This window comes from Eretmochelys imbricata, chromosome 27, assembly GCF_965152235.1.
Source record: "Eretmochelys imbricata isolate rEreImb1 chromosome 27, rEreImb1.hap1, whole genome shotgun sequence".
Lineage (NCBI taxonomy): Eukaryota > Metazoa > Chordata > Testudines > Cheloniidae > Eretmochelys > Eretmochelys imbricata.
The window spans coordinates 2,514,212-2,527,711 of NC_135598.1; the positions used below are offsets into that span (position 1 = coordinate 2,514,212).

At 53.3% G+C, this 13,500-nt stretch overlaps 1 protein-coding gene across 1 annotated transcript in view; it reads left to right on the forward strand.

Moving 5' to 3' along the window:
* The window catches only part of EFTUD2 (elongation factor Tu GTP binding domain containing 2), a 40,832-nt gene extending 27,849 nt beyond the window's left edge, over nt 1-12,983 (forward strand). Inside the window, exons 16-28 of the mRNA XM_077806129.1 lie at nt 253-446; nt 1,447-1,558; nt 1,921-2,061; nt 2,637-2,738; nt 4,647-4,729; nt 5,495-5,581; nt 6,804-6,930; nt 7,469-7,556; nt 9,051-9,169; nt 9,802-9,896; nt 10,301-10,454; nt 11,817-11,924; nt 12,201-12,983. Coding sequence (XP_077662255.1) covers nt 253-446; nt 1,447-1,558; nt 1,921-2,061; nt 2,637-2,738; nt 4,647-4,729; nt 5,495-5,581; nt 6,804-6,930; nt 7,469-7,556; nt 9,051-9,169; nt 9,802-9,896; nt 10,301-10,454; nt 11,817-11,924; nt 12,201-12,296 — 1,506 coding nt within the window. The 3' untranslated portion in view covers nt 12,297-12,983. The remainder of the gene's footprint in view (nt 1-252; nt 447-1,446; nt 1,559-1,920; nt 2,062-2,636; nt 2,739-4,646; nt 4,730-5,494; nt 5,582-6,803; nt 6,931-7,468; nt 7,557-9,050; nt 9,170-9,801; nt 9,897-10,300; nt 10,455-11,816; nt 11,925-12,200) is intronic.
* Nucleotides 12,984-13,500: the final 517 nt, after the last annotated feature.

Sequence of the window (13,500 nt, forward strand, 5' to 3'; positions counted from 1 at the left end):
AGGACAGTGGGGTGGGAGGAGGTATTGTTTCATGATCTCTGTGTGTATATAATGTCTGCTGCAGTTTCCACGGTATGCATCCGATGAAGTGAGCTGTAGCTCACGAAAGCTCATGCTCAAATAAATTGGTTAGTCTCTAAGGTGCCACAAGTACTCCTTTTCTTTTTTTGATAATCCCACGTGGGTCTAATAGCTGCTTTATGAGTTCGTGTATTGGGAGTGACTTACTTTGATTTCTTTTTTGGGGGCAAGGGTCCACTAATGTGTCACACCACGAAAATGTACAGCACAGACGATGGGGTTCAGTTCCACGCCTTTGGCAGGGTGCTGAGTGGGACCATCCATGCAGGGCAGCCCGTGAAGGTACTGGGAGAAAACTACACGTTGGAGGATGAAGAGGATTCCCAGATCTGCACTGTGGGACGGCTCTGGATCTCAGTGGCAAGGTACCAGGGTATCAGTGAAGAGGACAAACCTCGGCAGTCTGGGAGAGGAGTCCCCACTCATTGCTGGTGTTCTTGATGCTGCAGTGTGAGGGAGAAAAGCTCAGGGCTTTGGAGGCGGGGAGGGGTGCATTTAGTGTGGTGAAAAGTCCCAGGTTGACCAACTGGATTGAGGCTACACTGAGTTTACGAAATTGAGCCAAAATACTCGGTGAGCCCCAAAGATCTTACAATGGGAGAGGATAAGTGACATTCAAAGGGTGCAGAGAGGGATATGATCAGTACAGCTATAGATGCGTTTGCATTCTCTTTTACCATTATCTGATAGACCAATGGGTCCCAAACATTTTACTAAGTGACCTGCCAACTGCATGCTACCATCATCACAGATATGCACCTTCCACCCTAGCATCACAACACTAATCCTGGCCAAGTGCAGAGGGGCGGCCCTGGTGGGGTGCGGGAGGGTTGGAGACCGAGCATGTAGGGGGGCCCTATCTTGTAGGGCTGGGCCCAGCACTGGTCACCGCATCGCTCAGGTTTGAAGGGCTGGCCAAACCTGAGTGGTGCTGTGACCCCCATACACCACATTGTGACACCTGAAGCAGGGAGCCAGGCCCAGCCCCCTGCAGGACAGGAGCTGCCGCCGCAAGGCGAGTGTGAGGCACGCTCACTCTCCAGCCCTTTCTGTCCCCTCCGAGCCAGGAGAAGTATATGTTTGCCTAGGTTAATCCGGCCCTAGACATACACCCATCTAGAACCTTGTTGGAGCCCTATCAGCATTGTCTGCATGCTTGGAGTTGCAGCAGAAGAGAGGTTTGCAGAAGAAGAGGGCAGCCAATCTTCTGCTCAGCACAGGGGCGTTGTTCCACAGGGAACAGGCAGCATGGAAGAAGGTGCAGACATGTATGTCTGAGAACCAGGGGGCAAGAAGGTGGATGAACAGAGGACAGCATGGGGACAGCAGTGACTAATGGGTGTGCTATCCTGTTCTGTATGTCAGATACCATATAGAGGTGAACCGGGTCCCTGCCGGCAACTGGATCCTAATAGAGGGGGTGGACCAGCCCATTGTGAAGACTGCAACCATCACAGAGCCTAGAGGCAATGAGGAGGTACTGTGCGTGACTCAGCATCCTTCCCAGTAGGGGAGCGTCAAGGAGTCTGCTGGCTGTCTAGGATGGTCAGGTTCGGGGCAGTGATTTCCTCCAACCAGAATGTTACTTTCTCCCATGAGCAAGGCAGCCCCGTTGTGGATTACCAGTTTTCAGGGTGCCTGGCTGTGTCTGTCAATACAAGAACACTCACTATGAATGCAGGTGGCCTCCTACTAGCCTGCACTTGCTCCATGGTGCTGTCCCAGCAATGACAGGGGCATGTACTGTGGCTGACTCCAGGCTCCAAGGGATGGTTGTCCTACGAAGTAGAGATTTCCCTTGTCACCAGAATCTTACTGATGGTTCTGATTTGGTTTCAGGCTCAGATCTTCCGTCCATTAAAGTTCAACACCACGTCTGTCATCAAAATAGCCGTGGAGCCAGTCAACCCTTCGGAGCTCCCTAAAATGCTGGATGGCCTGCGGAAAGTTAACAAGAGTTATCCATCGCTCACCACCAAGGTGTGTCGCTGCGGCGAGGCTGATCCAGGTGCCCCCGGTTAGGCTGCTCCTAGGCCCTGCCCTGCTCTTTGGGCCCCCTTGTGCTGTCTTCACTTAACGCTTTAAATGGTCAAAAACAGCCCATTTTTGACTTTGCCATTCTCTCCCCTGAAACTCACTTGCTATTAGTCTGCATGGACTAGCCGACCATGATTCTCCAAGGGGTGAACCCTACGTCATTCCCTAGAGCATCTTTTGCTGTGGGGGCTAGGCCAGATGAAGGTACAAGTTTCCCACAGAGCCTGTATCTCCAGCAAGAAGAGGCTGGAAGCAGAGTAACTGTGTGCTCCCTCACAGCCAAACGGCTCTGCAGCACGTCCTGCAGTGTCCCTTGCTGGGAACCTAGGGCTCGGGCTGCTCTTCCTTCTCAGCAAGCCAGGAGTTGGCCCCACTTGTCTTGTTGATTAGACTCAGGAGCCGGGACCTTTCCCTCTTGGTTCTCTGACTGTAATAAGTTTCCCTTGGCCTTGTGGACAAAGCTGGAAGGGGCTAGGTCAGAAGGAATGCTGTGCTGTAGCTTGGGCCATCTGTTTCAGGTGGAAGAGTCTGGGGAGCACGTGATCCTGGGGACGGGGGAGCTGTACCTGGACTGTGTGATGCATGACTTACGGAAGATGTATTCAGAGATTGATATCAAGGTGAGGAAGCAAAATGAACCTTTCCTGTGGTCGTTACTGGGGGTACATAAAACAGGACTTCCTCCCCCTTGAGAGTGTGGCAATCAGCTGCTGCCCCCAGCCCATTGCTCCAGCGGGTCTCATGACTGCAGCTCCTGAGGTGTAGAGAGACTGCTGTCTGCTGAGACAGAGCACGGTGCTATTCGTACCTCTGCCACTGACTTGCTGCGTGACCTTGGACAAGCCACTTACCTTCTGTAGGCTTCACTTTATCCCTCTGTGAAACATACTTCCGTACCTCGCAGGAGGGGTGAGATTTGGGATGTCTGAGATCCTCAGATGACAGGCACTAGAGAAGGGCGAAGAATTGTTATTCCCTTTCCGGGGTTTCAGGGACATGGGGAGAAGTTTCCCTTTATTTCTTAATATCAAAGAAAGCAAATACATCCCTCCAGGACAGCCAGGGCCCTGCGCGTCCCTTGGCACAGAGTCATGCCTCAGAATCTCAGCTTCATGTTTTTAAAATTGAGCTTTTAGCCCTTATGGTTGCAAAGATAACTTTGAAAACCTGGATGGAGTGTAACCAGTGCAGGTCTGACTGCAGAGAGCCTCAGTGGCTGGCTCAGAGAGGAGTGAACAGCCTGGATCCTGTCATCGCCACAGTTCCTGAGCTTTGCTGTTTGGTTTTTCCAAGATGCCTTAGAATCCAGCATTTTTGCTGCAGAAGTTACTGTTTCGCCAGATGCAGGCACCCGGCGTTTTGTTTCCTGCCGAGACTTACTGCAGCTCTCGAGCTTCTGTTCCGTGGAGCTGGGCAGCAGGGAGTGGGAGCTGCAGAGCCAGAAGTGTCGGCTGGGTAGTTATGCTGCCTGTGGAACAGCCAGCAGCCAAGGCCTGAGAACTGACATGAACATCAAGTTGCAGTGGGGGAGGTTTAGATTGGATATTAGGAAAAACTTTTTCACTATGAGGGTGGTGAAACACTGGAATGCGTTACCTAGGGAGGTGGTAGAATCTCCTTCCTTAGAGGTTTTTAAGGTCAGGCTTGACGAAGCCCTGGCTGGGATGATTTAACTGGGAATTGGTCCTGCTTCGAGCAGGGGGTTGGACTAGATGACCTTCTGGCGTCCCTCCCAACCCTGATATTCTATGATTCTAACTGCCGAAGCTCACTACAAGCTCCCCTTTCCTCTGACATACATGGGGGAAAGGCCGTTCTGAGCCAGGCTGCCCAGATGACACCATGACAACTGAGACCCACAGAGAAAAAATCCATTGTCAGAAATAGCCATTGCTGGAAACAATCCCCACTGCATAGTAGGTCACTGAGCACTTTCAGCCCTGAGGCCCTGTTGGGGGCAGGTGTTTGGGGGGAGGAGTGGGAATGAAGAGTATTTCATGGTACTGCAGTACATTCATATTAGGGATGTTTGCTGAAGAATTCGGTCCCATGGTGCTGCCGAGTGCATGGGGCTCAGAGTATAACCTAGGGAGTCAGTCTCCTGGATCCAGGTGCCTTAAAGGGACACTGTCAAGTTGAAATCCAGTCAATTTCAAACCCTGAGAACTGTTTTCAGAGCTACCCCTGCCCAGAGCCCCTTGTGGCCTCACAGTCACACTTCCTTGGTTTTTCAATGTTTTTCTCTCCCTTGCTGCTGTGAAAGACCCACAACTGTCCAGGGCAGCCTAACCAGCTGAGAGGAGTGGGGACGCTGACTCGACACCCAGTGCTGCCGGTTGCCCAAAGGGAATACTGAGCAAAACAAGCAGCTGATATTTCTCGCGTTGCTTTTGATTATAGTGATCTCAGGCATTGCTGGGGACAATGGGAGGGTTAAAAGGTTTCAGACAGTCCCTGTGTAAAGTGTGTTTGTGAAGTTGAAAAGTTCAAAGAAAAGGCACAAACTGCTGCTGTTGTTCTTTTTAAAGGTTGCTGATCCAGTTGTGACGTTCTGTGAGACTGTTGTGGAAACTTCCTCCCTGAAGTGTTTTGCTGAGACACCCAATAAGAAGTACGGCTTAGTGACCCGATAGTCTAACTCTGAAATGGTGTCCCCATGGGAGACAGTGGGAACCCCTTCCCCTGGACTGAAGCCACTCTCTGTTGTGTCCCTTCCCCCATCCTCCTAACCACATTATACCACACCAGCACTTTCCTCTGCAGCACCTGGCACTGGCAGCTGTTGGAGGTAGGGTACTGGGCTAGATGTACCTTGCATGTGATCTGATCTGGCAACCCCTGTTTCCAGCACTCTGTAGTGTACAAGAGGGCACACTCCTACACCGGCCTCAGGAAGGGACCTAACAGGAGTTTCTGTGAACTGGAATTTCTGTTTTGATATGTGCTGGTTAAAAGGGCTGCTTCCCAGTGTCCAGGGCTCATTCTAATCAGATTCCACTGCACATCATCATCTGCAAACCTTCTGACTGCTGAGCTCCCGGTTCTGCCATTCCCATGGCAGAACTCTGGGTCTCCTGACTTTCCAAGAGCTGTGAGCAAGTCAGTCCTGGAAATATAAACAGGCAGTAAACTGACACGTGTGTGGCTAGCTCTGTCTCCCTAGCCACGTTCCAGGTGTTATACTGTGCATGCAGCTGTTGTAAAAACACAGTGGTTTCCCACAGAACAAGAGGGGAAACGTATTTTTCCACTGTAACTTTCTCTGGGTTCCTCATCCCCTTTCACTTCAGTCTGTTGCCGCTAACTGTGCAGCTTGCCCTCTGGGAAAGCTCCCATCTCTGTGACTAGCTGATTGGCATCGTCTCTCTCTGCACAGGAACAAGATCACAATGATTGCTGAGCCGCTGGAGAAGGGACTCGCGGAGGACATTGAGAATGAGGTGGTCCAGATCACCTGGAACAGGTCTGCCTAATTTGGAGAGCAGAGGCTTTGTGGGTGTGTGTAGAAGAACTGGAGGGAAATGTACAGCTCTGGAAGTCACACAACATCAGTGTATAGGAAGAGGAACCTAATAGGGACGGTGCTACCCTGCCAGTCCATGAGCAGCCCTAGTACAGCCTGTGGGTCACCCTGAGGCTAAGGCTATGTCACTGGACAAACCTAAGTCAACCTATATTAGGTCAACTTACAGCCACCGCAGTAATTACTGTGGTGGCACGTGCCACACTATTCTCCTTGGGTCAGTGGTGCATGGCCTCACCAGGAGCGCTTCCACCAACCTAAAAGGGGCAGTCTGGGGAGCTGAGAGCCCGGTCTCTTAGCTCTGCTAGCAGCTCCCTGCCAGGAGCCTGGCTGCCCCACAGGCTCCCAGACTCCTGGTGGGCTACCCCCGTTCTCCGTTCCTCTCAGGGAGTGGGGAAAGCTGCCCACCCTTGTTCCCCACCAGGAGCAGGGGCTTCATACCCTACTCCACCCCCGTTCCCTACTGGAAGTGAAGGAAGCCACCCAGGGCTTCTCCCCTACCCGTTCCCCGTTGGGAGCAGGGGGAAACGGTCGAGGCTTCTTCACCCCCTCCACCCGTTCCCCTCCAGGAGCTGGGAGAAGCTGCCTGGGGCTCCTCCCCACTGGACAGTGGGGTCCAGCTGCCCCCCCTTCTCGGTCCCGCCCCCTGCTGTGATCTGGGCAGCCTTGTCAATTTCATGGCTCGCCCAGCTGTGAAATTGACAAGGCTGCCAGGCTCCATGCAAGGAGTGGGCAGGGGGCTGCCCCAACTTCTCACCCAGGCTCCCAGCTAGGACTGGGGTCCAAAGCTGCCCCGGCTCTCAGCAAGGAGCAGGGTCCAGCCTCCCATCTCTCCAGAGGAGCGGGGGCTTTCTTGTCAATTTCACAGTTCAGTGAAGTTGACAAGACAGCCAATGTAAGGGACACCCTGTCTACACAGACACTGTGTCGCGTTAACTACACCAACATAAGCCTTTCGCCTCTTATGGAGGTGGAGTTATGATGTCGGTGTAGCAGAGCACTTACATCGGTGGAAGGAAGGCTGCAGCTGCCTTATGTCGACCTAACTGTGTAATGTAGACCCGCCCTAAGAGGAGGATGAGCTATGTGCCTGCATGTCTCTACCCAGTGAGTCAGGATCTGGGCTGTCTAACGTTTTCCCTGTCTGTTCCCTTCCCATCAGGAAGAAGCTGGGCGAGTTCTTCCAGACCAAGTATGACTGGGATTTGCTGGCTGCCCGTTCCATCTGGGCCTTTGGGCCAGACGCTACTGGCCCAAACATTCTAGTAGATGACACGCTGCCCTCGGAGGTGAGGAACCACAGCCCTGGGGAAAGAAGTTAGATGTGAGGAGCGCAGTCACACTGGAGTGACTTGGGCAACTTTGTCTACCCTGTAGTGTTCAGAGGCGACATGTTTTCCCCAGGCGTTGGCAGGAGGGGTCTGGAGCTGTAATTTTGCAAGAGTTCTGTCTTACTGGTTAGAACAGGGGGCTAACAGGGCATCTATGGGCTAGTCCCAGCTTTGTCACTGACTTGCCTTGACTTTGGGCCCAGCCACTTGTGGCTTAAGTGCCCTGTGATCCAGAGTTGCTTAGCTCCCGCATAAGTCAAGCCACTTTGATTAATGGATCGAGGTGCCAAATTTTGAAATGTTGACTCTGAGCTCTTTGCCTTATTGTTACCCCTCTGTCAAAGGAAGAGAATATCTGCATCGTGATTGGAGTGCCCTTAGAAGTGCAAAGCAATGCTACTACTCTAAGAATTCACTCTTGAGAATGGTCCCTCTCTTTCCCTTGCTGCAGCTGGATGCAGCAGTGCTGATCTGTAATGTGTCTGTTTCTGTGTAGGTGGATAAGGCCCTGCTGGGCTCTGTGAAGGACAGCATCGTGCAGGGGTTCCAATGGGGCACAAGGGAAGGACCCCTCTGTGATGAGTGTAAGTAAGAGAACTTGAGGCAGATGCAAATAATAAAACAAGAAGAATTAATTCTCCTCCCCTTTGGCAGCCAAATTATCTGTCTATAATATGCCCCAGGGCAAAAGGTCTGCTCTGGTTTAACCACCAGGTGTGTTGCTGTCTAAACAGGACTTGCTGGGTGAACTCTGTGGCCTGTTATACAGGAGGTTGGACTAGATGTCTAGCAATGCAGAAAAGACAGAAATATTCAATAAATATATCTGTTTTGGGTTTGGGGAAAAATCAGATGTCATATGCTGCTGAAATACTTTCCATTCCAACAGTAAGGAGGATGTTAAACAGCAGCTACTAGAGCTAGACATTTTTAAATCAGCAGATCCAAAGAACTTGTCTCCAAGAGTTTTAAAAGAGCTGGCCAAGGAAAAGGTTAAGGGATGACTTGATCACAGTCTATAAGTAAGGCTATGTTTTAGTCATAGGTATTTTAGTAAAAGTCATGGACAGGTCACTGGTAGTAAACAAAAATTCACAGCCCATGATTTGTACTATATATCCCTGACTAAATCTTGGGGAGGGGGGTGGCCCAGGGCAGTACCACAGGTGCTCGGGGGAAGGGGAGTGGGAGCGGCATGTGGCCTGGGACCCATGCTGGTCCTGGGTGACGGGGCTGGCAGGCTCCCTACCCAGCTCCATGCCTTCCCGGAAACAACAACATTCCTAGGCAGAAGCGCAGCCATGCGTCTCTGCACACTGCCTCCTCCCCGAGCACCAGCTCTGCAGCTCCCATTGGCTGGGAATTGCGGCCAATGGGAACTGCAGGTGCAGTGCCTGCAGGCAGAGCCAGCGTGCAGAGCCCCCTGGCCGTGCCTCCCCTAGGAGCGGAGGGATTACGCTGCTTCCGGGAAACCGCCCTGAGGTAAGCACCATCCAGAACCCTCACCCCCTCCTGCGCCCCAGCCCTGAATCCCCCACCCAAACTCCTGTGGCTGCTGGGGGGTGGCCAGCAATGGCCACTGCAGACGTCACGGAAAGTCACAGAATCTGTGACCTCTGTGACAGACTTGCAGCCTTATCTGTAAGTACCTACATGGGGAACAAAACTTTGAAGAGTGCATTATCAGTCCATCAGACAAAGGTGTAACAAGATCCAATGGCTAGAAGTTAAAGCTAGGCAAATTTACACTAGAAATAATGGATTCTTCATCACTGGATACTTCTAAACCAAGATTGGCTGTTTTCCTAAAACATGTGCTCTAGTTCAAACAGGAATTAATGCAGAGATGTTCTGTGGCCTGTGTTACACAGGAAGTCAGACTAGATGATCAGAGTGGTCCCTACTGGCCTTTCCCCTGTTCCTGTGCACCCAAGCTATGTGTCTGTGCTGGGCGTGATGATCCCTGAGAATGTGCGGTTTGGGCTGGTCTTTGCGGAAGGGTTAGCCTTCCGCTGTTAATGGAACTTCCTCCAGCCATGGCGTCAGTCACTCCCTGCTCTCTTCCTTCCCACGCTCAGTGATCCGCAATGTGAAGTTTAAGATCCTGGACGCTGTGATCGCTCAGGAGCCGCTGCACCGGGGAGGAGGGCAAATTATCCCAACAGCAAGGAGGGTTGTGTACTCCGCCTTCCTCATGGTAAGGCCTGTGCTGGGCATGGTGAGGCCAGGGCCTAACACAGCTTCTGTCTCCTTCAGGGGCAGTGTGGAACTGTGGGGTTTGTGTGGGTGGGTGGTAAGTACCGCGGAGGTGCGTGGTGAATTCCTGCCCTGAGACGTTTTCAGCCTAAATCAACTCATTCATCAATTAATCTTCCCAGTCCCCAGAGGAAGAGGCAGGCGCAGCGATATCAGTGTCATTCCTGTGCTACAGAGTAAACCCAGTCTGCTTGGGAACCTGCAAGAATCTGCTCCATCTCCAGGTCCATTACTGTGTTTGGCCTGCTGAGACCGGGAGGGAGCAGCCTGGATGCTTTGAGCCAAGACGAGATCCTCCCTCTGTGGGTTTGCTCTGGGGTGGTTGTAGAACAGACCAGACACATGCAGCAGCTCCACGAGGTTCTGTTTATCCGCTGCAAGGCGTTCAGCAGGTCAGGAGCCTGGCCAGCAGGATCAGGATCCCTCCGCTAGTAACTCTTGGTCCTTCCCATGTGTGCCCACAGTGCTGTCCATCTCCAGTTCACACGTGTGTGCTCCCTCCTGGCCTATAGGAACACCTGGGGCCTGGGCTTGGTGTGTGCCTGGCGTCCTATTTCCCATTCCTTTTCCCAGGCCACTCCTCGGCTGATGGAACCGTACTACTTTGTGGAGGTCCAGGCCCCTGCTGATTGTGTGTCTGCAGTGTACACTGTGCTGGCCCGGCGGAGGTAAGCTGCAGGGAGCCCATGGCTCCGCGGGATGCCCTCGGGGGGGGGGGGGGGGTGCGAGGTGGCGACTCTGCCCAGAAGCGATGTCCCTTCGGGGTGGCAGCCATGTGAGGAAATCAGAGTTGCAATATGTGCAGTCACCGTGTTCATTTTCCAGTGGCGTTGCATGAAACCTTCTCTGGCGGATCTCAGCTGCCCCCTGATGCAGGGGCGAGGGTGTCTCGGGGAGCCCCCACTTCGGCCATAGGGGGTGCTCGAGATCAGATTCAGTCCTTTGTGTATGTGGTTCTCTCCTGCAGTGCTCACAGTGGAGGGGTGAACAGAGGTAATGTCAGTGGGATGTTTTAACAGATGATGCCTCAAAGGCAGATGTGGGAGGTTAATTCTTTGTGACTCTTCGCCAGAGGTCATGTGACTCAGGACGCTCCAATCCCAGGGTCCCCGCTTTACACCATCAAAGCCTTTATCCCAGCCATTGACTCGTTTGGGTTTGAGACTGACTTGAGGACTCACACGCAGGGACAAGCTTTCTCTCTCTCCGTCTTCCACCATTGGCAGGTGAGTGCCTGCACCGTCTGAGCCTGGGGGGGCATTTTGTGTTCAAGGCCTGTGCCCCACCAGCCTCGCTGTGCACACGAGCAAAGGGAACGGATGACTGCAGGCCCTCGGGGGTTGGGAGGAGCCTCTGCTCCCTTCCCGTTTTGTATGTTAGCTGTAAATTTACTGCTGCTAGCCAGATGACCAGTCCCAGGCCTTAGGCCAGGAGGCTCCATATTGCAGCTTCCCCCTGGATGATGTGGTCTGGATGGGATCCCTTTCACTGCTGCTTAATGGGCACTAATGGGTCCTTCATTGGTGACACAGGAAGCTGCCTCAGTGCCACTCCCAGCCCTTCAACTCAGGGAGCAAGAAACCAGGGCCAGGAACTGGGATCCCGGTTTCTGCAGTGCAGGGCACTAGCCCTTGAGCGCACAGGCTCCGCCTCAGCGGTTAACTATTAAAGAACTTGTTTCAGTGCCTCTCTACTCTGTGAAAGTGCCGGCTGAGCTGTGGGCCCCAGACCGTACTGGTATGGTAGAGATGCCTAAAACACTGGGGCTGCAAGTCCCCCCTCAGCAGGAGCAGGCAATAGTTCCCTCCTAACGGGCACCTCAGACATTAGACTCCTAGGCTGGACTGTTAACTCCTTAGCTTGGAAATTCCCATTAGAATGAACCCTGAGCCAGCACCTCCATTCAAATGGGAGCTGCCAGCAGGCAGCCGTATCTCCGCAATGATGAGTAAATTCCTTTGATGGTTGGCATGCACGTTACGGAAGGTCCTGGGGCCTAGGCTCAGGAGCTGGCCTCCACGCTTGTGAGACGGGTTACGCACCTTGGGTTTCAGAAAACAAAACCCTTCCTGGTTTTGACTGAATCATAGAATATCAGGGTTGGAAGGGACCTCAGGAGGTCATCTAGTCCAACCCCCTGCTCAAAGCTGGACCAACCCCAACTAAATCAGCAACAAATCGGCCCGTGTATACCTTCCTAAAGCTCATTGTGACACTTGGGAACCAATACGCAGCTTAGTGCATTCTGCAAACACCTCTTCTCCACTGGCTGTCACTGTGGCAATGCTCCAACCGAAAGAGGTTGACTATAGCCAAGATTAACCCTTCAGGGACTGTTGGAGGCAATAACTGAGCAGGCCTGCAGCCGTGTTGCTGTCATACCCATAGGCACAGTTAGTGGTGCTGTGGAAGATTAAGTTGCCTAGCCCCACACGGAGAACAGGCAGACTGGCTGTCAGCGGCAGTGACTGCAGTCACCAGGACTCGGATTTACTAGGCTTTCGCCCGGTTTGCTCTAGTTGAGGGTTGCTCTCAGGATCCTTCAGGGGCTCTTCTCTCCCATGCTGACTTCCTGGCCTGTGTTTCAGATAGTGCCTGGAGACCCCTTGGACAAGAGTATCGTCATCCGGCCCTTGGAGCCCCAGCCAGCACCTCACCTGGCCAGAGAGTTCATGATCAAGACCAGGCGCAGAAAGGTAAGGCCAGCAGCAGCCTCGCCTACTCTGCTGACTCTTCTCCCCTATCTGCACAGTTCACAGGACCCAGCATGCCCCTTGCACCACAGCTGTGCTTTGGACTCCGTATGCTGCCCTATGCATGGAGCCATCCCTTGCATTGCTGCTGGAATGGCTGCACTGTTTCCCAGGGTCTTTCAGCAGGGCTTTGAACGCACCAGGGTGGGCTGCTCAGCTCTCTGGGAGCTCTGCTGGCTCTTACCTCTCCAGCTCACGCTGCTGCTTCTCCTTCCACAGGGCCTGAGCGAGGACGTGAGCATCAGCAAGTTCTTCGACGACCCTATGTTGCTGGAGCTGGCCAAGCAGGATGTTGTTCTGAACTACCCCATGTGACCATGTTGCTGCAGAGGCTAACCAGAGACTGCTCCAGTGTCTGCCGGCCCAGCTCTTTCCCCCTCCTCATCGTCCTGCAAACATCTCCTCCCTCGCAGTCCGGCTGCCCTGGTACTGCATGTGCTGGGCACTTCTGCTAAGGCCTCAGAAGTACCCTTACCCACGACCTTACAGGCTGTGTGTGTTCAGTGCCTCCCTAGGCCAGGAGTCTGCACTCGAGACAGACAGAATATGGACATGGCTGATATCACTCTTGGTCCCCTGCAGCCTGTCACTTCCATTGCTGTGTACAAATGAATTTTATAGCCGTGCGTGGCAGTTCCAGGCCCAAAGGGGTTAATCCACACCCGTGTTCCCCTAGTGAACATGGCATTAGGGACAAACTGAAGTTTCGTGCAGGGGTTTCATGCTGGGTTCAGCCGCCTGCCTCTGCCTCTGATAAAGCTGGGAGCTGCCGCCAAGCTCCTGCAGCCAGTGATGTGCGTAGGCTTCTCGTGGTGGGGGAAGACAGAGCCTCTCCTGGGGTGCCCAGGAAGGGGGATGGCCTGTGTCTGGGGGGTTGTTAGTGACCTTGCAGGGAACGGGTGGCGGGAGTCTGGACCTCCTGACAGTCTGGATTTTTATTTCTATTTTGTACAAGTTTATTTTTGAGCTTTGTAAAGACTGAATAAAACCCTTCTCCCCTGGCGTGTGTCTCTGTCCCGGGGGGTCTCATTGCCCAGAGGGGAGAGATGCTTGGCTCAGAGCCCACATAGTGACCCCTGGAGCCAGTAGCCAGCACAGGAGCAAGGACCCACTGACCGTTGCTTCTGTACTGTGAGCTGCACCCATCCTCTGGCCCATCTGCCTCTGGGGGGAGGTGTGTGCTGGGTTCAGCAGTTTTCAGTGCAGCCCCCCTGTGGATTCTCCAACAAGCAGGATGCGCTAGTGTCAATCACCCCCATGGCTTGGCAGGGTCACTGCTCCCATCTCTGCAGCTTGTGGCTCCCAGGCTGGGGGATCGCCGGTGTGCTAGTCTTAAGACTCTCTCGGCAGCCCTGTGGCTATTGCCTCATACGTACTGTGCAGGGCCTGTGCTCTCGTGTTTGCCTTCCAACGTAGCTCTGCAAATCATAATGTCCCCTTCCCCTTCGGTCACAGGCCTTCCCCCAGATCACACTCCAGTCTCCTGCTTCCAGCCAGCCCGCACTCTCTCCGGCCTAGC